At 41.3% G+C, this 22,753-nt stretch overlaps 1 protein-coding gene across 1 annotated transcript in view; it reads right to left on the bottom strand.

The window, feature by feature from the left end:
- clec16a (C-type lectin domain containing 16A) overlaps positions 1 to 22,753 on the bottom strand; it is a 209,533-nt gene that overhangs the window by 120,539 nt on the left and 66,241 nt on the right. The window contains exons 11-15 of the mRNA XM_033040308.1: positions 18,451 to 18,631; positions 8,629 to 8,755; positions 3,656 to 3,756; positions 2,984 to 3,106; positions 1,571 to 1,680 (exon numbers count right to left, since the gene is read on the bottom strand). Coding sequence (XP_032896199.1) covers positions 1,571 to 1,680; positions 2,984 to 3,106; positions 3,656 to 3,756; positions 8,629 to 8,755; positions 18,451 to 18,631 — 642 coding nt within the window. The remainder of the gene's footprint in view (positions 1 to 1,570; positions 1,681 to 2,983; positions 3,107 to 3,655; positions 3,757 to 8,628; positions 8,756 to 18,450; positions 18,632 to 22,753) is intronic.

A 22,753-nucleotide genomic window follows, 5' to 3' on the forward strand; every position in this document is an offset into this window, starting at 1 on the left:
AAAACTGCAATAAAAGTTTCCAAAGGTGATGGAAAGATCGGAGGTGCTGAGAGCTCTCTTATACCTGCATGAAGGAGGAAATTAAACACACCTGAGCAATTACAAGCACCTGTGAAGCCATGTGTCCCAAACATTATGGTGCCCTGAAATGGGGCGGGACTACGTATAAACACTGCTGTAATTTCTACATGGCGAAACCAAAATGTATAAAAACACCCTTTAATAAAATCTGACAATGTGCACTTTAACCACGTGTTTTTTCCAATTACAAATCTCAAATTGTGGAGTACATGAGGCAAATAAATAAATGATGGGTCTTTGTCCCAAACATTATGGAGGGCACTGTATGTTTACAGAAATATGAGAAATAAAAGAAGAGTGATGGAGCATTCCACAATCAACACTGAAGCAGCTGCCTAAATTATCTATTGAAATCTCTGAAACAGTCTTGAACAAACATATGGACTTGTTCATATTATATTAAGGCTGGCTATGCCCCTCTCCGAACATGAAACCAATGGGAGTATAAACAAAATTCATTCAAGATGCCATAGAAGTCAATTTTGCTACATTCTGGTGATTGATTGAATAATACAGCATGGATATAGGCCCTTTGGCTGACCAGCCTTCGATCACCCATTCAGACCAGTTCTGTTATTCTACCTTTGCATCCACACCCTACACACTAGGAGCAATTTACAGTGGCCAAGTTACCTGCAAACCCACACGTCTTTGGGATGAGAGAGGAAACCAGAGCAGTTTGTGGAAACCCATGCCGTGACAGGGCAAATGTGCAAAATTCACACAGGTGCAAGGTCAGAATCAAACCAGAGTCTCTGGTGTTTTGAGGCAGCAGCTCTACCAGCTGCCTCTCTGTGCTGACCTGACAACTGACAGCTTACTTTCTTCCCTCAGGAATATATTGGTAAATTGCAGTACAAGCCTATTCTGTCAAACAATAACCAAGTGCAGCGGTTAGCACAACTGCTTTACAGCTCCAGAGTCCCAGGCTTGATTCTATCTTCAGGAGCGGTGTGGAAATTGCACATGTTTAGCTAGGTTTCCTCCCCCATCCCAAAGATGCCCTGGTAATTGATTTGCTGTCGTAGATTACCTTTTAATATGCCACAAATTTAAATCAGGAGGATTGATAGAAGTGTAAGAGAACTGGTTGTAAGGCCACATCAAAATACATCGCTCGGGTGCAGGACTGATTGAATTGTTTAACCATTATTATTCCTTCTTAAATTATATCAATCTGTTCTGAATTTTCAGCATTACTCTCCTGAGCAAATTTTAAATTTGCTTCTAAAACAAATTTTAAATATACTATTTGGTCTAAATTTAAAGAATCTCTTTATTCTTAAGTTAGATAATAGACGTCAATACTCACATAAAAGCTGTTTAGGCGGTCTATCTTTTCTAAGTCAAGCTTTTTCTACAATGCAATGACATTATTTTCATTTTTTTGAGAAAAGAACTCTGCATGCAAAGATACCAGACTTTGGCAATGTAACAATTACCCTTTCACACACAGCACAACAAATTTTTAAAAGTTGCACATTTTTACCTCATGACAGGCAAGATGCACATCTTTAATAATGCAGGTACCATCTGAAAGCACAAGCTGTCTTAGTAAGAGACAAGCAAGTTCCAACGTCGCCAAGCGAATTTTTGCATCTGGAAAATTATAATGTTTACAGTATTAGCAACATATATTCAAGCAACAGGTTTTCTATATTTAATAACGTATCAAATTAAATTGAAAGGGCAGCTTATTCTCATGCATACCTTTGATCAGCAAATGCTAAGCCACCAGTTCAATTTGTCAACACATATTACGGCACCACTCCCATGATTAGCTTGACATAATACATAAAGTACTCATCTCACTCCACCTAACTTAACCCTCCCAGGCACTTTCCCCTGTTGACAAAGGAGTTGTAACACCTGTCCCCAAACCACCTAATTCACCACCACCAAAGAACCCCAAACAAGATAGATTCCCATGCACCTCCAAGCATTATGCTGCCCTGAAATGGGTGGGACTATGTATAAACACTGCTGTAATTTCTACATGGCGAAACCAAAATGTATAAAAATGGCCTTTATTAAAATCTGGCAATGTGCACTTTAACCACATGTGAATTTTTCTATTACAAATCTCAAATTGTGGAGTACAGAGGTAAATAAATAAATGATGGGTCTTTGTGCCAAACATTATGGAGGGCACTGTAACCTTCCAAAAAGATTGAATCTAGACCGTCTACTCATTTATATATTTTTTATTGCAGTGTACCAAGGACCAACTAAGTTTTCCTACTTGCTAATTTTGAACATGCGAGTTAAGGGCCTGTCCCACTTGAGCTATTTTTAGGCGACTGCCGGCGACTGTCATAGTGTCATCACGACCATACAGGTGACACCCCGGCAACCATGTGGCGACAGCCTGGTCGCCTAAAAAAATAGCCTAAGTGGGAGGCCCTTTAGCATTTAATTCATCATCTACGTGTTTTACAGCCAATGAAACACTTTTTGACGTGTAATCACCACTGTTTACGAAAGATGGAACCCAATTTTCACACTACAAACTCCTACAATCAGGAATGATTGGACAAATCATTTTTAGTGATGTTGATTTTGGTGACTTTCAAGAACAAATGGGGTCTCAGGTTAACCTCTCATCTAAAACATGACACCTCCAAGACTGTGACACTGTCAGCCGAGAATTTTGCACTCAAAACTCTGGAGAGAGACATGACCTTCAGAAACAGATGAGATTAGTAAAAGCAAGTCATGGCTTGCAATAATAATGAACATCTTAAAGCTGATGTAGACACTAATATCACAAAAAAAAGTCTATTCAATTTCAGCTTCCTCCAAACTGCCGAGGACTGAACCCGATTTACTCCAGGTTTTAGCTTTCCCTTCTATTGAAGCTAGAAACAATTAAAAAAACAATTACATGAGGAAATGTACTCACCAGAACGTGTTGATTGGTTCATTATCTTAATGAGTCTTTCTGCCAGTACATGGCTATATGAGCTCTTCTCCTTGGCATTCTCTGGAGGAATTTGAATCTTTTCCAACAGGTCTGAGTCTACACCTAAATAATATCAAATTACTGAATGTTTTGAATCATTACATAGCTTTCTTATCTTTGCTGATATGGCGAGTCAAATGTTTGGTTAGAAGTTTCATTGAGGTCCTAGGAATTCCAGTCGGTGAAATGAGCATTATGCAGCTGAATTTAACTCCCAAGTGTAAAAACAATATCATTATTCAAGCACATCTTACATGACTTCCTGATCCTGAAGTTTTGAAATGCACAAAAACACATTTTTGGAAAAATATTCCATAGCAGCTTCCACCCAAGTAAAAAACACAATCAATCACAATCACAATAATACTTTATTAGCCAAACCATCCCAAGGTAACTAGATTTTTTTGTAAAAGTGGGAAATAGCAGAGAAGTTACTTTTTGTAGTGGTCATGGAGAAAGCAAGGACTTAAATCAGACACACATGCATGGTTGAAAGAACGTACACGTATGTAGCACCATCATTACGATCAAAAGTAGTAAAAGTTGTCCAATACTAGAGAACAACTTTTCATGATAGCAATTTTTCAAGACCAAATATTGACAAAAACTAACCTGTGTTGTGAGATATTGCAAAGAGAAGACACAGCACAAATAGTGCATAATAATCTTCCTCAAAGCACTCCAGTGCTTTATACACCAGATCTAGGAAGGGTCTGTAAATTTGAACAGACAAAATAAAGCATGAGAGTACAAAGGCAGCTTATGGGAATATAAAATAACTATATTCTAATACAGGTGCACAAACATTTATCCGAAATTCTAAATAACGAAAAGCTCCGAATAGCGGACATTTTTTTGGTCCTTGAAGAAAGGTCCTTGAAGACGTTCACCGAGGGCGGCCCGCAGAGGTGACAGCAGAACCTCCGGTCGGTCCTCGAAGAAAGGGGAACTAAATCCCCATTCATAAAAGAGAAGGTGAGGATATATTGCACGGGAGGGTTAATAATTGACAATCTGCTGCTGCCTGCCCGCTGAGTTAAAAAGTTCCCACGGTAGACTCACGATACACATACTCGTGAGTCTTGCGTGGGAACTTTTTAACTCAGCGGGCAGGCAGCAGCAGATTGTCGCTCCCTTCAGTTTCACCCCACCTACACCCCTCTGCTTCCCGGCCATGTGTGTGACCCCTTCCCTCCCCTCTCCAGCTCCCCGCCCATTGCACCGGCGCGGGGGCTTTGCACTGTCTTCACGTCGGCGATGCCAGCAGGTCAGTGCCAATCACCAGAGACGTCAGGACCAACGGCACACCGACCCCCAGGCCCACTGCAAGCACGGAGATCCCAGAGACCCACAGCCAGCAGCAGCCCAGCCCCGTTCCAACTCCAGAGGAACCCGGGTTGCGGATGAGGGGGCGCAGCTCGGGCTGTGGGAGAACTGCCACTTGTCGCTGTAGCGGCCCATCGGGGAGCGGGTTCCTGTTGGTCCTGACGTCTCCGGCCACCCCCCTGTACAGGAGCTGAGACTGGGAACTGTACCGCCGTTGCCCCCTCCCTCTGCAACTGCAAACAACCCCACTCTCCTGCTCACCTGCAAGGGCGGTACAGTGTAGTCTCAGCTCCTGTACAGGGGGGTGGCCGGAGACGTCAGGACCACCAGAAGCCGCTCCCCGATGGGCCACTATGGCGACAAGTGGCAGTTCGCCCACAGCCCGAGCTGCGCCCCCTCATCGGGACACCGATCCCCAGGCCCACTGCAAGCACGGAGATCCCAGATCAGCAACTCCAGCCCAGCCCCGCTCCAACTCCAGAGGAACACGCTCCCCGTAGGGGCAGAAGCTGATGGTGTGCAAGGTACGTCTTGTTCTTGGGGTGGCGCAGCTCGGGCTGTGGGCGAACTGCCACTTGTCGCCGTAGCGGCCCATCGGGGAGCGGATTCCTCTGGAGTTGGAGGGGGAGGGGGGTATTGTGCTGTTTGATCGCCCCCTGCTATCCCAGGGACAGGGAGACACAGCGGCTTTTGAGAATGGTGGGCAATCACTTCCAAAGTTCTGCCCACAGAGTCAGTACACCTCTCCTACACTTGTCTCCCACACTAAGATCATTTCGCAGAGAATGATCCCAGCCTAACTCTCCCTATTCTCTCCTATTCTGCAAGAAAAAACTACATTGAAGACTCAAACTCGCGATCGAGTAACTGCCGGGATCGAGGCGCAAATTCGCGACCTTGCGGATATGAGCCGAGCACTCTACCACTGAGCCAGCCGTTAAAATCTACGCTAAAAATCTTCCATTCCAAAAGCCGAAAAATTCCGAATTACGAAAAGTGTCTGGTCCCAAGGCTTTCGGATAAAAGGTTGTGCACCTGTATACAGAAAACTGAAGTCTGAAAAGCATACCGTTATTTTGCTAAATATTCTTCTTATTACCTCCCCATTTAAAGTTCCTCTAATACAATTAATTTACACCTTGCTTTATCAAAGAATACTTCATTGTTAAATTTCTCATACTTTGTTACTGCAACAGCTTCCCAATAACAAACTTCATCTCTTGGTAATATGCCAAATTATTTACTAACTTAAGAAAACACAGGTTTAATTTGGACAATCAGGTCCACATTGGCAGACTAATTCCTTCAGTCGTCTTCCTGTTTTCTTTATTTCCCAGCAGATTTTCTCCTGACAAATCCCATTTTGATTTCATTTGCCACTTACCTACACTATAATCCATTAACCTATTGTTGGGATCTGGAACCTTGGCAGAAACACATATAGTCATGGAGATAACATGCTAGAGGTCAGCACTGAACCCAGCTCCCTGGAGTAGTGACAGAACAGCATTAACTGCTGCACCACCATTCTGCCCTTAAAGTAACATTGCTATGATTCCCTCTCTGATGAAAGGAATGGACATATATTGGGAATTTTAGGGACAACATCACAAATAATTTAAATTTGTGCCATTGTTTATTCATGCATAACACATTTCAAAATTCTATATGATGTATCTTCAGCAATATCCCACTAGTTTAACATTAATGTAATCAGACTAATGGTAACCATATTACTATACTCCAACAGGCATGACAAAACACGGCACTACAAAATTACATTAAAAAAATCAAGATCTGATATCAACAAATACTTTGTTCCTTAACATTTATGACAAAAATACATTTGCTTTATTTAAAAAAAAAATAAATAAAAAAAAAATAATATATATATATATATATGTTTTGGAGATACAGTGCGGAAACAGGCCCTTCGTCCCACCAAGTCTGCACCGACTAGCGATCCCCGCACATTAACACTATTCTACACACACTGGGACAATTTTACACATACACCAAGCCAATTAACCTACACACCTGTATGTCTTTGGAGTGTGGGAGGAAACAGAAGATCTCGGAGAAAACGAACATGGTCGCGGGGAGAACGTACAGTGCCCTCTATAATGTTTGGGACAAAGACCCATAATTTATTTATTTGCCTCTGTACTCCACAATTTGAGATTTGTAATAGAAAAAAACGTGGTTAAAGTGCACATTGTCAGGTTTTATTAAATGGTATTTTTATACATTTTGGATTCATCATGTAGAAATTACAGCTGTGTTTTTACATAGTCCCCCCATTTCAGGGTACCATAATGTTTAGGGCATGGCTTCACAGGCGTTTGCAATTACTAGGTGTGTTTAAATGCCCCTCTATTGCAGGTATATAAAAGAGCTCTCAACATCTAGCATCTAGTCTTTCCTCCAGTCTTTCCATCACCTTTGGAAACTTTTATTGCTGTTTATCAACATGAGGACCAAAGTTATGCCAATAAAAGTCAAAAAAAGCCATTATGAGACTGAGAAACAAGAATAAAACTGTTAGAGACATCAGCCATACGTTAGGCTTACCAAAATCAATTGTTGGAACATCATAAGAAGAAAGAGAGCACTGGTGAGCTTACGAATTGCAAAGGGACTGGCAGGCCAAGGAAGACCTCCACAGCTGATGACAGAACAATTCGCTCTATAATAAAGAAAAAAACCCCAAACACCTGTCCGACACATCAGGAACACTCTTCAGGAGTCAGTTGTGGATTTGTCAATGACCACTGTCCGCAGAAAACATCATGAACAGAAATACAGAGGCTACATTGCAAGATGCAAACCACTGGTTAGCCGCAAAAATAGGATGGCCAAGTTACAGTTTGCCAAGAAGTACTTAAAAGAGCAACCACAGTTCTGGAAAAAGGTCTTGTGGAAAGATGAGACGAAGATTCACTTATATCAGAGTGATGGCAAGAGCAAAGTATGGAGGAGAGTATAGAATAGAATTACCTTTATTGTCATTCAGACCTTATGGTCTGAACGAAATTTCGTGCCTGCAGTCATACATACAATAATAAACAACAACAAACACAAATTAACATCCACCACAGTGAGTCCTCCAAACACCTCCTCACTGTGGTGGAGGCAAAAATCTTAGGGCTGCAGTCTCTTCCCTCCTCTTCTCCCTCTGCGCTGAGGCGATACCCCACCGGGCGATGGTACAACCAGTCCCGCGGCTCACCGAACCCCGCAAACGGGCCGGCTCAAACACCGCGGCCCGGGGTGGTTGAAGCTGCCGCCCTCCAGTCCAGCAGACACAGCCGAGAAGGAACTGCCCAAGATCCAAAGCGTACCACCTCATCTGTGAAACACGGTGGTGGGGGTGTTATGGCCTGGGCATGTATGGCTGCTGAAGGTACTGGCTCACTTTTCTTCATTGATGATACAACTGCTGATGCTAGTAGCAGAGCAAATTTTGAAATTGTATAGACACATCCTATCTGCTCAAGTTCAAACAAATGCCTCAAAACACATTGGCCGGCAGTTCATTCTACAGCAAGACAATGATCCCAAACATACTGCTAAAGCAACAAAGGCATTTTTCAAAGCTAAATAATGGTAAATTCTTGAGTGGCCAAGTCAATCACCCGATCTGAACCCATTGAGCATGCCTTTTATATGCTGAAGAGAAAACTGGCCTCTATAACAAACATAAGCTAAAGATAGCTGCAATACAGGCCTGGCAGAGTACCACTAGAGAAGACATCCAGTAACTGGTGATGTCCATGAATCGCAGACTTCAAGCACCCTGAAATGTGGGGGACTATGTATAAACACTGCTGTAATTTCTACATGGTGAAACCAAAATGTATAAAAATGGCCTTTATTAAAATCTGAAAATGTGCACTTTAACCATATGTCATTTTTTTCTATTCCAAATCTCAAATTGTGGAGTACAGAGGCAAATAAATAAATGATGAGCCTTTGTCCCAAACATTATGGAGGGCACTGTACAAACTCCGTACAGGCTGCATCCGTAGTCGGGAGCTTCACTAACTACTTGGTTAAGAAACAACATTATTTGACAAATATTTGAATAGTTAATTTTAAATATCTTAAATGGCAGACAAGTGCATGGAGAAGATTTGGCCATTCAGATATTATAGATCATTTCTGCTTTGGCTCTGTTCCGAGCCTTTTTAGAAGAAAACTCTATTTCCCACTGGTGGAAAACAAAATGTAACATTTCACAAATACAGAATTGAGCTTACCTTCTTCTTGGATTGTTAGTCCTTGCAGCAGCAGCAGTTTTCTCCTCATCTGTGGTATTCTGCTCCATCAAGCCTGAAATCTGGGAGCCCGATATCTTGCATCGCTCCATAATAACCATTTCAATTTCTTCAAACAAGAGAAACAAAACTTGCTTTTTAAAACTGACACTAAATACTATGTGCCAGGACAAATCTCAATTACAGAACAAAATCTAAATTTCTCGGGTCCAATGTGTTCTCTCATAGACACACAAATGTGTTAATGAAAGCCCAGCTACAATAATGATTAATAATTTTGACAATGGAAATATTGATAAATAGATTGTAATCACATTTTATTGGATTGAAATGTTTGTTGGCTAGCCAATTATTTCCCTGCCACTACAAATTTCCAGGAAATTGTTCATTTGCATTGTTATAAGGTAGAGTGTAATTAGTTTGATTTGTTGCAAATAGTTTATTAAATAACCATGTGAAAAGACTGTGACGTATAAATTCTTGAAGGATGCTCAGTGTAAAAAAGTTTCCAAATTCAAGGCTTCAGGATTCAGTAAAACAACTCCATCTTCGCAATACAATACCTTTCACATAAAAGATCCATCACTGACAGAATCAACTCTGAACAATTAAAACAATGGTTTAGAACAAAAACAACTCAACATTGTTGAGGATGAACTCCTTGGAATTATTCAGTGATTTTCCATAATTGCACTTGATCAAGATTCCACCAAAACATCGAACAGTACAGCACAAGAATGGGCTCTTCAGCCCACAATGCTTGTGCTGAACATGATGCCAAGGAAAACAGATCTCATCTGCCTGTACATGATCCTTACCCCTCTATTCCCTGCATATGTATATATATGTGCCTATCCAAAATCCACTTAAACGCCACTATTGGATCTTGCTCCACCACCAGCCCTGGCAATGTGCAAAATACTTGCCAAGGACATCTTCATTAAACATCCACCCAATATCTCATACCAATGCCCTCTAGTGGTGAACATTTTGTACCCTGGGAAAAAAGGTTCTGAACGTCTACCCCATCTATACATCTCATAATTTTATATACTTCTATCAATTCTCCCCTCAACCTCTGACGTTCCAGAGCAAACAATCCAAGTCTATCCAACCTCTCCCTGAAGCTGAAACCTTCTAATCCAGGTGGCATTACTAGACTCATCCTGTTTTTCTCTACCCCGAATACCCAATTTTTCTTGAATCTTTTCCAGAGTTTGATCCCATAGAAACATTGAAAATAGGTGCAGGACTAGGCCATTCAGCCCTTCGAGCCTGCACCGCCATTCAATATGATCATGGCTGATCATCCAACTCAGTATCCTGTACCTGCCTTCTCTCCATACCCCCTTTAGCCACAAGGGCCTTGTGTACTGGAACACATGGGCTGACCACAAGTATATCCCAAGCTGCCAGCTACTTGTCATTTTCAGTCTGTGTCAGAAACACTCCGACCTCCCCTTTTCTTGTCACTTTCTGATTATTTCTGATCCAATGAAACCCAACTGAAGCTTGAGAAAGAAACATCTCATCCCAGGTTCAGACAACCCTGTCAGCTGTTTTCAAGGTCGACATCAGAAAATCCTTCTTGAGAGTGAAGCCTCAGAAATCGTCCAGCCACGGTCTCAAAATCAGCACAGGCCAACTGGCCAGAATTTTTGTGGACATCTTCAACCTCTCATTACTACGTCAAAGATCTCCACCTGCTCTAAAAGGACATCCATAATATCGGTGCCCAAAATATCGGTGAAATGTCTCAACAACTACCAACCAGTGGTACTCAAGTTCACTATGATGAAAAGCTTCGAGAGGTTGTATACGACACAAATCAAATCCTGCCTCAATAATGGCCCTCCTCAGTTAGCCTACCATCACGACAGAGCGACAGTGGATGCAATCACACAAACTCCCCACACTGTGCGGGACCTCTTGGGCAATCGGAGCACATACACGTCAGGCTGCGGTTCATCAACTGTAGCTCAGTGCTCAACACCATCAGTCACTCTGTGTACACAGCTGAATTCCTCCAGTAGATTGTTTTTGCTCCAGATTCTAGCATGTGTAGTTTCTTGTGTTTCTTGCTGAAGGCACGTTTATTTTAAACTGAAGGTTTCCCCATAATTATATATAAGAAATTATTGCTCCTTCAGGGCTGCATAGTAATAATGCATAAGCAGAGATGATAGACTGCAGTATGCGGTCATCTACCATGGGTCTCTTGAGGATAGTAGCTGCTCAATCTACATTTGGTATTTCCACTGTAGAAGGAACCAAAGCTTAAAATGAACACCGTGTAGAAGATTATAGGAAGTGGACGTAAACTGTTTCACATATTATTTGCAGCTGTGGATAGTGCGACTGGAGCTGTGGGTTTTGCCATTGTTCATGGATGTGATGGGACAGGAAGCGGGGAGTGTTGGAGAAATAAGTAAAGTGTCCATGAGGTTATGGTTCACAAGTATAGTAGAATTAGGCCATTTGGCCCATTGAACGATGGATGATCTCTGCCTCCTAATCCCATTTTCCTGCTTTCTCCCCATAACCCTTGACACCCGTTCTAATCAAGAATTTGTCTATCTCTGCCTTAAAAATATCCACTGACAGCCTCTACAGCCCTCTGTGGCAATGAGTTCCACAGATTAACTACCGACTAAAGAAATTCCCCCTTACCTCCTTTCTAAAAGAGCGTCCTTTAATTCTGAGGTTAAGATCTCTGGTCCTAGACTCTCCCACCAGCTGAAATATCCGTTCCACATCCACTCTATCTATGCCTTTAATTCTTCTGCAAGTTTCCATGAGGTCCCCCCTCAACGCCAGCGAGTGGAGGCCCAGTATGGTCAAACGCTCATCACATGCTAACCCACTCATTCCTCGAATCATATTTATAAACCTCCTCTGGACACTTTCCAGAACCAGCACACCCTTCCTCAGATACGGGACCCAAATTTGCTCAAAGTACATCAAATGAGGCCTGACCAGCACCTTATAGAATCTCAATATTACATCTCTGCTTTTGTACTCCAGTCCTCTTGATATAAATTTGCCTTCCTTACTATCGAGCCGACTTGCAAATTAACCTTTTGGGAGTCCTGCACCAGCACCCAAGTCCCTTTGCACCTTCGATGTCTGGATTCTCTCCCCATTTATAAAATAATCTACGCCTTTATTCTGATTATCAAAATCCTTGACTCCGCACTTTGCGACACTGAATATCACCTGCCACTCTCTGCCCACTATCCTAACCTGCCCAAGTCCTTCTGCAGAGTCCTTGCAGGGTCTTTCCAAAAATTGAAGGACCCACACTTGGCACAGTGGCAGGATCGTACTGTGGGTAGTGAAAACTTACCCGACAAGTAGGAAGGAAAATTAAATTGAAGGGAAAGACAAGGAATGGTGGGTAAAATTTGGAACATTGGGAAATGTTTAGGACGTGTATAAAATCATGAGAGGAACAGATAGGGTAGATGCACAGTCTCTTGTCCAGAATAGGTGAATAGAGGACCAGAGGACATAGATTTAAGGTGAAGGGGAAAAGATTTAACAAGTATCTGAGGAGTAACATTTTCACACAAAGGGAGGTGGGTGTGTGGAACAAGCTGCCAGAGGAGGTAGTTAAGGCAGGGACTATCCCAATGATTAAGAAACTATTAGACAGGTACATGGATAGGACAGGTTTGGAGGTATATGCACCAAGCGCAGGTAGGTGGGACTAGTGTATATGGCACTTGTTGGCTGGTGTGGGCATGTTGGGCTGTATCACTCTATGACTCCATGACAAGCAGCATTAAAGTGGCTGAACAACAAGAAACTTTTTATAAACACATGAACATTAGAGAATTTACTTCAAACCTTTCATCTGGATCAACTGAAGGGTCTTGACCTAGAGCGTCAACTGCCCACTTCCCTCCACTGATGCTGCCTGACCCACTGGTTTCCTCCAGCAGCTGTTGTTGGCTTCATAGCTTCAAAACTCACTTTCACCCAAGCAAGCTATTATATCAGACTGTCTCCAAAACTGTGCGCTATTCAACCTGTGCCATCAAACCCAACATGCACTAAAGACCAACACCTACACTAAAGACCAATTATATTATATCCATAAACTACTTGGTGCATATGGTTTAAAATAGGTTGAAGAGAAGTGATTGTATAGCCAAGACCATTCAGCTAGACCAGGTGCAAGGTGTTGACCTGAAATTTTGACTGTGCTTGGAGTGTCTGCCGTGCTTCAGCTGCCATGCGCAGCGCTCTGGGAGCTTCTTCGAAGACCAGAAACCATGAGGATGGAGCTGGCGATGGTGACGGACGTGACGGGTGAGGAACAAGACCGGTAGAGGAGGGGCTGGGGTCTGGTTTACTGCGCCCTCAAGGTCTGGGGCACAAAGGTGGACGGGCGAGGAGAGGAGCATTGGTTCACTGGTCGATCCACACGTCCAAGGGAAGGCTGCAGTTGGAGGCCCCTAGCAACCTGCGACTTGCTTGGCACGAACACTGCTCACAATACCGAGAGCACGGACTGGACTTTGACAAACACACCAAAACATGGCATCTCTTACATGCGGGATCAGTGGACTATTTCTGAACAATTTGCTAATCGGGGATGTGCTTAGGAGGCATGGTAATACTCTCTGGATTGTTTATAAAAAAATAATTTTACTGTGCGTTTTTACCTTGCACATGTGACAATAAAAGTCCCATTGAACTATTGTATGTTTGTTTCTTCTTGCCCAAGCTGGAAAAGCTCCAGTCAATTTCCAGTATTTCATTCTCCAATTTACTGAACTCATAAAATCGTTTCCCTATAACCCATTTAAAATCATATGCATCTTGTAGTTTATGAATATAATAGTACTCAAAATTATTGACTTTGACTGCATAGTAACATTAGTAGTCATGGAATTTACTTTTTCAAATTAATGCCTCTGAAAACCACAACACATTGTAGAACGCAACATACTGTCAACATTAATTAACGAGTTAATGCATCGAGTCATGCAAGGCACAAAGTTGCACTTGTATAAGATGGCATATTCGCAAATACTAAAAGCAATGCCACTGGAGATCCATTAGCTTGATATTCCACTATTAAATTAAAACGCTTTTGAAATGACATGGTTCATTTGGAACAGCAGACCCACAAAATAAACAGTTGCCCTTGATGGGTCCCAACCCAAAAGATCGACTATACATGTCCTCCACAGATGCTGCCTGACCTGCTGAGTCACTCCTGCATTTGCATTCTATGTAAAATTCCAGAACCTACAGTTCCATGGTCTACTAGTTGCCATTTATGCCAGCTAACTAATGATCAATTCTACAAAGCTTGTGGATTCATGTAATACCTGGTGTTCTTTTCTAAATTTGGAAGCAAACCTCCAAAAGAAAAGGTAATAAAACCACTGGTGAGAGTCCAACTAAGAATCAAATTATTTACAGAAAATTGAAGAGTGCAGCAAGGGTGTTCACTGTAGCTACAAATGTATAATGTAATATCCATAATACACAACATTCACATTTTTTTAAATAAAAGTGACAAATAGTTGATGGGAATCTCTGGGAAGAGTGCGTATTCCTTGCCTGGTTCAGTATTCCAGTTATCCAGTAAACAAAACTACCAAAGGGATTTGTTTAAATTTTAAGAAGTGTTGACTATAACTAAATCAATGTTTGACTCATTTCTAAGATTACCCAATCATACATGTGGAAGTACTTGAGTATGGAAAACAATAACCTGACTTCAGATATACTTTTTTAATTTCTTAATTAAAATTCACAGAAAATCTTTGCTTTGCTGATAGTCTTCAAAATATAGATCAGCTAATATATTGGACAGTGACATGAGCTGCAAATTGGAAAGGATTTTAATCAACTCTACGTTCTCTAATTTGCAAATCTAGCCATCTTCAAACTATTGCATAAAATATCCCAAATTAAATCAAGCGTTTTTTTACATTTACCCGCAAGGAGGAAGTTGATATAATTTTATACGTGTTATTCGTTTAATTCATGGGTATGTATTTCATAGAGGCTTCCTGTAATAAAACAATGAAGGATGGACATTGGGTTACAACTACCAATCATTCATGTGGCACGTTACCAGTCTCATTTCGATAGTTTAATAGATTATCATCTCTCCTCAGAAGGAATATAATCTGTATAAATATGCTTTCAATGCTTTTAACTCCTTGTAAATAGATGCAGGAGAGTCCAGAGCAAATGATGAATTCAGTTTCTCAACTGCGAATAACAAGTAGCAGCAGATTTGGTCCCTTGATGATAAAAGCTGCTGAATTTGTTATCCTTATCCAATGTTTTTTTTACAATAAATAGACAATATGTAAAAATTAATGACTACGGGATATCTTTCGAAAACAAACTGCCATTTATCAGGTACTTTGCTGATTTCACATGAAAACCTATACTTACGTGCCTAATAAATAATTATCGATTAATCTACAGTACCTTCAGATTTACTTGACCATCTTGAACCAGTTGAATCGATAAATCAAGGGGAAAAAAGAATTAAGATCTAAGAGCATTTACACCTCACTGATTGTTGATAATGGACGCTGAAAGCAAAAATAAAATTGAACAGAAGAGGCTGAAGATGAAATTGCTCCAACTTTTGCCCCACTTCTATCCCCTCCCCCCACCCTTCTTACAAATCTAGACTGAATCTCCCTCACTCTCCGAAACATCCAGAAATCATAACAATGTAAATGCAATTTAGTTTAAATCAAGATAAGTAGATATTAGTACAAAAAAAAGACACAATAAAACCTGGTTATGAACAAAATCAAATGTAATTTACAATTACATATATAAGATGTGTTAACCAGCTTCAGAAGTGAATTAAAAAAAGAGGGGGGCAAATCTTTGAACTATCCAATATACCCAAATATAGAAATATCTTTCACTATTACTGCTAAGGTTTATACCAATAAAGAATAATAATACTACTTGTGCAAAAGTGATGACAGGCTAGACTAAGTACCTTATAACGAAAAAGCATCCTGCGCTAAGATGGAGTCTTGATATTTCAATTTAGCCTAATGAGGCAAAATATAAGGAAATTATCTTTAAAAATTATCATTTTATCCTGAATTCATCAATTGATTTCCACTGGTGATTTATTGGAACTTCAATTTATTCGAACATCAATAATTCGCTTTGAAATTGCTTATTGGGAAGCTGCTCTTCAAAGCGAGGACAACCTGTGGTCATCAATGTAAAATTGCCAAAGTACAAGATAAACTCAGAAGGAAAGTATAATTCAGAAGGGCGGCATGGTGGTGCAACTGTAGAGATGCTGCCTTACAGCGCTTGCAGTGCCAGAGACCCGGGTTCGATCCCGACTACGTGTGCTCTCTTTACGAAGTTAGGGCATTCTCCCTGTGACCTGCGTGGGTTTTCTCCGAGATCTTCGGTTTCCCACACTCCAAAATTGGCGTGGTAAATGTAAAAATTGCCCCTAGTGCGTGTAGGATAGTGTTAACGTGCGGGGATTGCTGGCTGGCGCGGACTTGCTGGGCCAAAGGGCCTGTTTCCGTGCTGTATCTCTAAACTAAACTCAAAATATCTTTAGGCTGCGTGCTTAGCCTCATGCTCTATGGGTTTTACACCCATGACTATGTGGCTAAGCACAACTTCAATGTCATCTATAAATTTATCAGCAACACTACTCTGGTTAACGAGTGATAATGAGTCAGTGTACAGGAGATGGAAGACCTGAAAGTGGTACCACAATAACAACCTCTTGCTCAAAGTCAACAAGACCACAGAACTATTCCTTGACTTCAGAAAGGGGAAGTTAGGAGACTTTTCATTGATGGGTCGGTGATGGAGAAAATTAAACGCTTCAAATTCGGAGGGATTAACATCTCTGATGACTTGTTACAGGCCTGTATGTAGATGTGATCACCAAGAAGATGTGTCAGCACTTCTATTATTTTAAGTTTAAAAATAAATTTGGCATGTCACCAAATACCCTTAACAAACTTCTATTGAAGAGGGTATCCTGACTGGATATATCATGGCCTAGTATAAAAATGCCAATGCCCTGGAACAGAAGAGGCTGCAGAGTACATAGCCCTGACTATCATAGGCACAGCCCTCTCCTTTATCAAAATCACCTACATGAAGCACTGGCTCAAGAACACAGCATCTATTATCTACCATCCAGCCCATGCCCTCCGCAAGTACCAATTTAATTGTTCTATTTTGGTATGCATGACAATTAAACACTCTTGACTTGACTCTCAACTCTTCTCAATTTAATCTACTATACCATTGGAGACAACATTCAGAAGCCTGTAGTCATACACTATTCGGAGGGGGAACAGCTACTGTCTTACAACTATTAGATTCATGAACCAACACGTTTAACCCTAATCGTACCTGGACAATAGAACAGTATGGATGACCTCTTGCACTACCATGAGCTTGTTTCTTTTCTATAATTGTGTTTTGCACAAATGCATTTTAAGCACGATTTGTTTTAATTGGCTTGAAGAACATTAAAGCCGACTTGACGACACAGAATATCATGGCAAATTGCAAATGTGGTGAGCGTTGAATTGCTCAGCTGAAAATTGCACAAACATTAACGAAAGAGAAATGCAGAGTAGCAGGGAAACACACAAACATAAGACTCACTGTTCCTGAAAAGATCAGTATAAACAACACCACATCTTAAGTGATTATAACTTTATCTTCAAAGTTAGAGAATGATATGTGCTAGGATATATAACTAGCTAGGGATATACAAACCTGCATTAATGGGCAGAAAGGGTATTACATTTATAAAGCCAGGGAAAAAAAGCAATGTTGGATGTATGGAAATTCTTGGCTACATTTTAATAGTTTATAACTGTTGTAACGTAGGAAGGAAATAATCCTTGAGGAAATATGATACTTTATTCATACCTTTACTACTGATTGCTGAAACAACTAATTCCTATTTCAGATTCATAGTTGGTCTTTCCCCTACCACCTGTCAGAATTCAGTACAGTCATACAGGGACAAGGATAATATTAAAGTCAGCCAGGAGAGGCAGAAAACAGCAGATTCCGACTCAAATAACTAGACAAGGGAAATCATGGCATTAGAGGCACCAGTCAAAGACATGCAACTTGGATCAAATATTAACGCAACTGTTCACATATAGCAAAAGAGAAATTGCACAAATCAGCTTCGCAGACATATAAAAGCGGAATGGCAAGACCAATAGCGAGTGATGCCCCAGCAGACAACAAAACACATCAAATAAATATTTCTAAATACGCTTTGAACACCTCCAAACTTGTCAGTCCTGCAGATAAAATATAAATGCTTGCTGTAGGACATAATAATCTATTCTATTAAGTGAAAATAAGGCTGATCCTAACTTGAAGGGAAGAATATTATGCCCAAGGCAAACTCATTTTTTGGCAATTAGGCATTTGCAACTTTAAAGAATATTCTCTAAATGTCTGCACCTTATTTTTTTCCCTCTTTATAACCACAGGTGCACGTCTGCTCAAAAATAGATATGCCGGCAACAATTTCTCCTATTCTCCTCAAACTACAACAGCAAAGATCCTGTACTGTCGACCCCTTCAAAATGTGCACTTCACCATGATATTAAAAACATTACAATTCTCAAAATATTTTTGGATTTTATACATTTCTATACACTTCAGCAAATATATTGCATAATCACTGGATTGTAGGAAAGTGAGGGGAACCATCAGTCTGTTTGTTCATGCAACACTCACCTTCAGTCTCCCCACTTGTCTTGTTGCCTTTTGCACTAGAGTCTGTACCTTTCAGCCTTTCAGTGTCATCTTCCTTGTCGTCTATCCCCTTCTCCTCTTCGTCTTCTTCACCCACATTTTTATAGTTTGGCCTTTTCTGCACTCTCTTTCTCCCCTTGTGTCGACTAATCTCAAGAGATCTTTCCAACGTTTCCACAGGTTTGGTGAAACATCGAATACTTGCGGACATCTATAAAGAATAAATCAAAAATAGCAAAAAATGTGGTGAAAGCTCTTAAATGTCAGATTAAACAAAAACATGCTCACAAATTTACTAATCGTTTGCTAAAAACTGTATGGGTATTTTTAACATCATCGTTGGTATATTGGCACAAAGTAACAATGAAGTTCAGAAATATAACAATCTATACAGGACTAGTAGTTACATTGCATGAAGAATGATTAACACGTTTTTATAATAGTTACTGTCCATTACTTTTATTAATGTGACAATCTACAATGTGACAATGTTAAAATCTGAGCATTTATGTTAAAAGCCAGAAGCTTGCAATTTATTGTTTTTAGTTTTAAAAACCTGAAGTATCTCTAATTGCTGATTACCATAATTAGTTTGTTCTTGGAATAACTGGATATAATTCCCATTTAAGGCAACAATAAAAAAATATTCCATATTTATACAGGAAAACATTTTGTAGTGTCAGCAAATGTAATACGCAATGGCAAAAAGTTAAGATATTACCTAGGAGCTAACAAGAACAGAAGTTGACACATTATTATATGTTAGGCTATTGATGCAACCAAAATGATGTGGAGCACTCCAAAAAGAATCCACAATAAACAAAGCAAAGTCCAAAAAATAATATTTTGCTCAGCAATACCAATATTACCAATAAAACCACTGTATCACTAGCCAGTTATTGGATCCATTAAAATGCATTTCCCTGTTGCAAGCAGTCACAGCTTGGGCTCTGCCCAAACCACAGAATCCAGGCCGCCATTACTGTGGCTCTCAGGAGACTAGCAGACTGTGCTTTGGGTCAGAATTCATCACGCATAGGTTGTCTGCTCTAGGTGTATTGTTGAATTTGTGAGCCTGATGATTGTACAGTGACCTCCATAATGTTTGGGACAAAGACCCGTCATTTGTTTGCCTCTGTACTCCACAATTTGCGATTTGTAATAGAAAAGGCAATTTTTATACATTTTGGTTTCACCATGTAGAAATTACAGCAGTGTTTATACATAGTAGTCATGTTTAGTATTTTGCATATCCTTTACATGCAATGACTGCTTGAAGTCTGCGATTCATGGACGTCACCAGTTGCTGGGTGTCTTCTCTGGTGATGCTCTGCCAGGCCTGTATTGCAGCCATCTTCAGCTTATGCTTGTTTTGGGGGCTAGTCCCCTTCAGTTTTCTCTTCAGCATATAAAAGGCATGCTCAATTGGGTTCAGATCGGGTGATTGACTTGGCCACTCAAGAATTGACCGTTTTTTAGCTTTGAAAAACTTTGTTGCTTTAGCAGTGTGTTTGGGACCATTGTCTTGCTGTAGAATGAACCGCTGGCCAATGGGTTTTGAGGCATTTGATTGAACGTGCAGATAGGATGACAGATGGCACAATGGGCTAAGTGTTCGGCTGGCAACCGGAAGGTAGCCGGTTCGAATCCCGCTTGGAGTGCATACTGTCGTTGTGTCCTTGGGCAAGACACTTCACACACCTTTGCCTGTGTGTGAATGATTGGTGGTGGTCGGAGGGGCCGTAGGCGCAGATTGGCAGCCACGCTTCCGTCAGTCTGCCCCAGGGCAGCTGTGGCTACAGAAGTAGCTTACCACCACCGAGTGTGACTGAGGAGTGAATGAATAATGCGATGTAAAGCGCCTTGAGTATTAGAAAGGCGCTATATAAATCCCATCCATTATTATTATTATAGGATGTGTCTATATACTTCAGAATTCATTGTGCTACTACTATCAGCAGTTGTATCATAAATGAAGATAAGTGAGCCAGTACCTTCATCAGCCATACATGCCCAGGCCATAACTCGCCCAGCCCCACAATTATTATTTGATATAGTTGTGCATTTTAGTAGCCATTAATTTTACACCTCCTCCTCTATCCAGATTAATATGACGACTTTCATCGACTCCGTACCAAGCCATTTACACTAGGGATTACTACACTACCAGAATCACGTTTGCCTCACAATATCAAAAACGCACATAGTTTGCTGGCAGGATTATTTAAACATCACTTCATAACTGGAAATGTGTCTAAGTGACTAACTCCCATCTTCCTGTGTTGGAGCACCTGGCCTCTGCTCGGCAACCACCCTCAATAGCAAGCCGAGATGCAAAACCACATCCTGTCACAATCTATTCAACTAGATCAAGTGAGTTTTAAATTTTAAAAAACCTCCAATTTTGAGAATTTGGAATCAAGAAATGGGCAATAAAAACGGGAAATGGGAGGCGGTGCCTACCCAAGACTACCAAAAAACATCAGAAAGCTACTTTTATAAGCTACGATACAGAGAAGTCTCAAGTAATCTATTCTGAACAGTTCCCAAAAAACCCAGCTGTGGGAAGCAGCCCTACCATGAGTACATTTGTATTTCAGATGCAGAATTATTTAAGTGACATTCTACAAAATCAGAGTTGTATAGCACAGAATCGATTACATGCTTATCTTTTTGCCCATCTACTGCAATCCCATTTGCCTGCATTAGGACAAGGAGGGAGATGAGGGAGGGAGATGGGGGGGGGGGGGGGGGGGGGGGGGGGGGGGTGGGGGAAAGAAAGGAGGGAGATGTGGTGGGGGGGGGAAGGGAAAGGCGGGAGATGGGGGGTGAAAGGGGGGATGGGGTGGTGGGTTTGGGGGGGAGGGGGAGAGTGTGAAGGGGGCGTTGGGGGGGGGGGGGAAGGAGGGGATTTGGCGGGGGGGCGCTGGGTGGTGGGGGAGCTTGTGGCTCTGGGAGGGGAGATGTGGGGGGAAGGCCTCTCACTCCCACCCTCTCTACCCTCCCCACCTCGCTACCCTCTCCTTATATCTACCCTCACTTCCACCCCCTCTACCCCCCTCCACTATACCCCCTTCCCTCTCTCTACCCCCCTCCCTCTCTGCTTCCCCTCTCCCTCCTCACTCTACCCTATTCCCTCTCTCTACCCCTCCCCCCTCTACTACCCTCCCTCCCTCTCTACTCCCCCCCCCCTCCCTGTCCCTCTACCCCTCCCCCCACATCCCCCCTCTCTGCCCTTTTCTCTCTCCCTCTACCCCCCCCCCTCCAGCTCTGCCCCACCCCCTCCTCCCTCTCAACCACCCCCCCCCCCCCCTCTCTTCAGTTGGGGGAACGGCTTGTGTTGGGGGAACTGGTGCATGGTGGAATCTTGTGTTGTGGGGAGCAGACCCAACGGGTCTAGTCTTGGTCTAGTCACCTTTAAATCTCCTACCATTCAACTTCGCCCTCTTGCTTGTCATGGTGCCACCAAGGGAAAAAATATTTTGACTATGTACCCTATTTATGCTTCCCATAAAATTATATACTTCCCATATTAAATGCCATATCAATTCATCCCCCTTTCCCCGTCACTCCAGGGAAAATACACTTGACCTTCTCCAATGTCTCCCTGTAAATAAAGTCCTCAATACAGGAGACATCCTGGGGTGAATCTTCTCGGTTCACTTCTGCGTAACCACATCCTTTCTAAAGTTTGCTAATTTCTAAAAATTATTTGATAATAAATTTAGAAAAGGGATAGGCATAATCTTCCATAAAGTAGAATGCCGCAAAAAAGTGTCAATCATGTTCAGCAGAATTACCAATACAGCTGGTCTATATTTGCATGTGTGGTGCGTGACCATTTTCACTTGGTGTACGGTAAGTACATTTGTATCTCTAACAGTATTGGTTTGATCTCATGCAGTTTTCTGGTAAAACAGAGTTATAACAGTAAGTCTGGAGCTCTTTACAGGAAAGAGAAAGTAGGTTACAAGCCCAACAAGTCCAATTCAGGTATAATCTTACCACACATCAATTATTCAGGAAACAACTGGCGACACTTCTCACCAAACAGGAAGAAAGGTGTTTCAACAGCCAATACCAAAGAGAATTTATTTTAACCTCCACAACAGTTGTTATTATCATGGCACCAAAGTAAGAAATGGTGCAAATGTAGTTTTTATTTTGTAACACATCTAATCAGAAGAATTTTTACCAAATAAACACTCACAGTGTATAAGAAATCTAGTCAATAAACCCAATGAAAACTTGGCCATTCTTAAAAGCAGATTAACCCCAAAAGACAAAACGTTATTGAAATTTTAAGAACACAAATGTGCCACATTTTATATTT

Source organism: Amblyraja radiata, chromosome 22, assembly GCF_010909765.2.
Source record: "Amblyraja radiata isolate CabotCenter1 chromosome 22, sAmbRad1.1.pri, whole genome shotgun sequence".
Lineage (NCBI taxonomy): Eukaryota > Metazoa > Chordata > Chondrichthyes > Rajiformes > Rajidae > Amblyraja > Amblyraja radiata.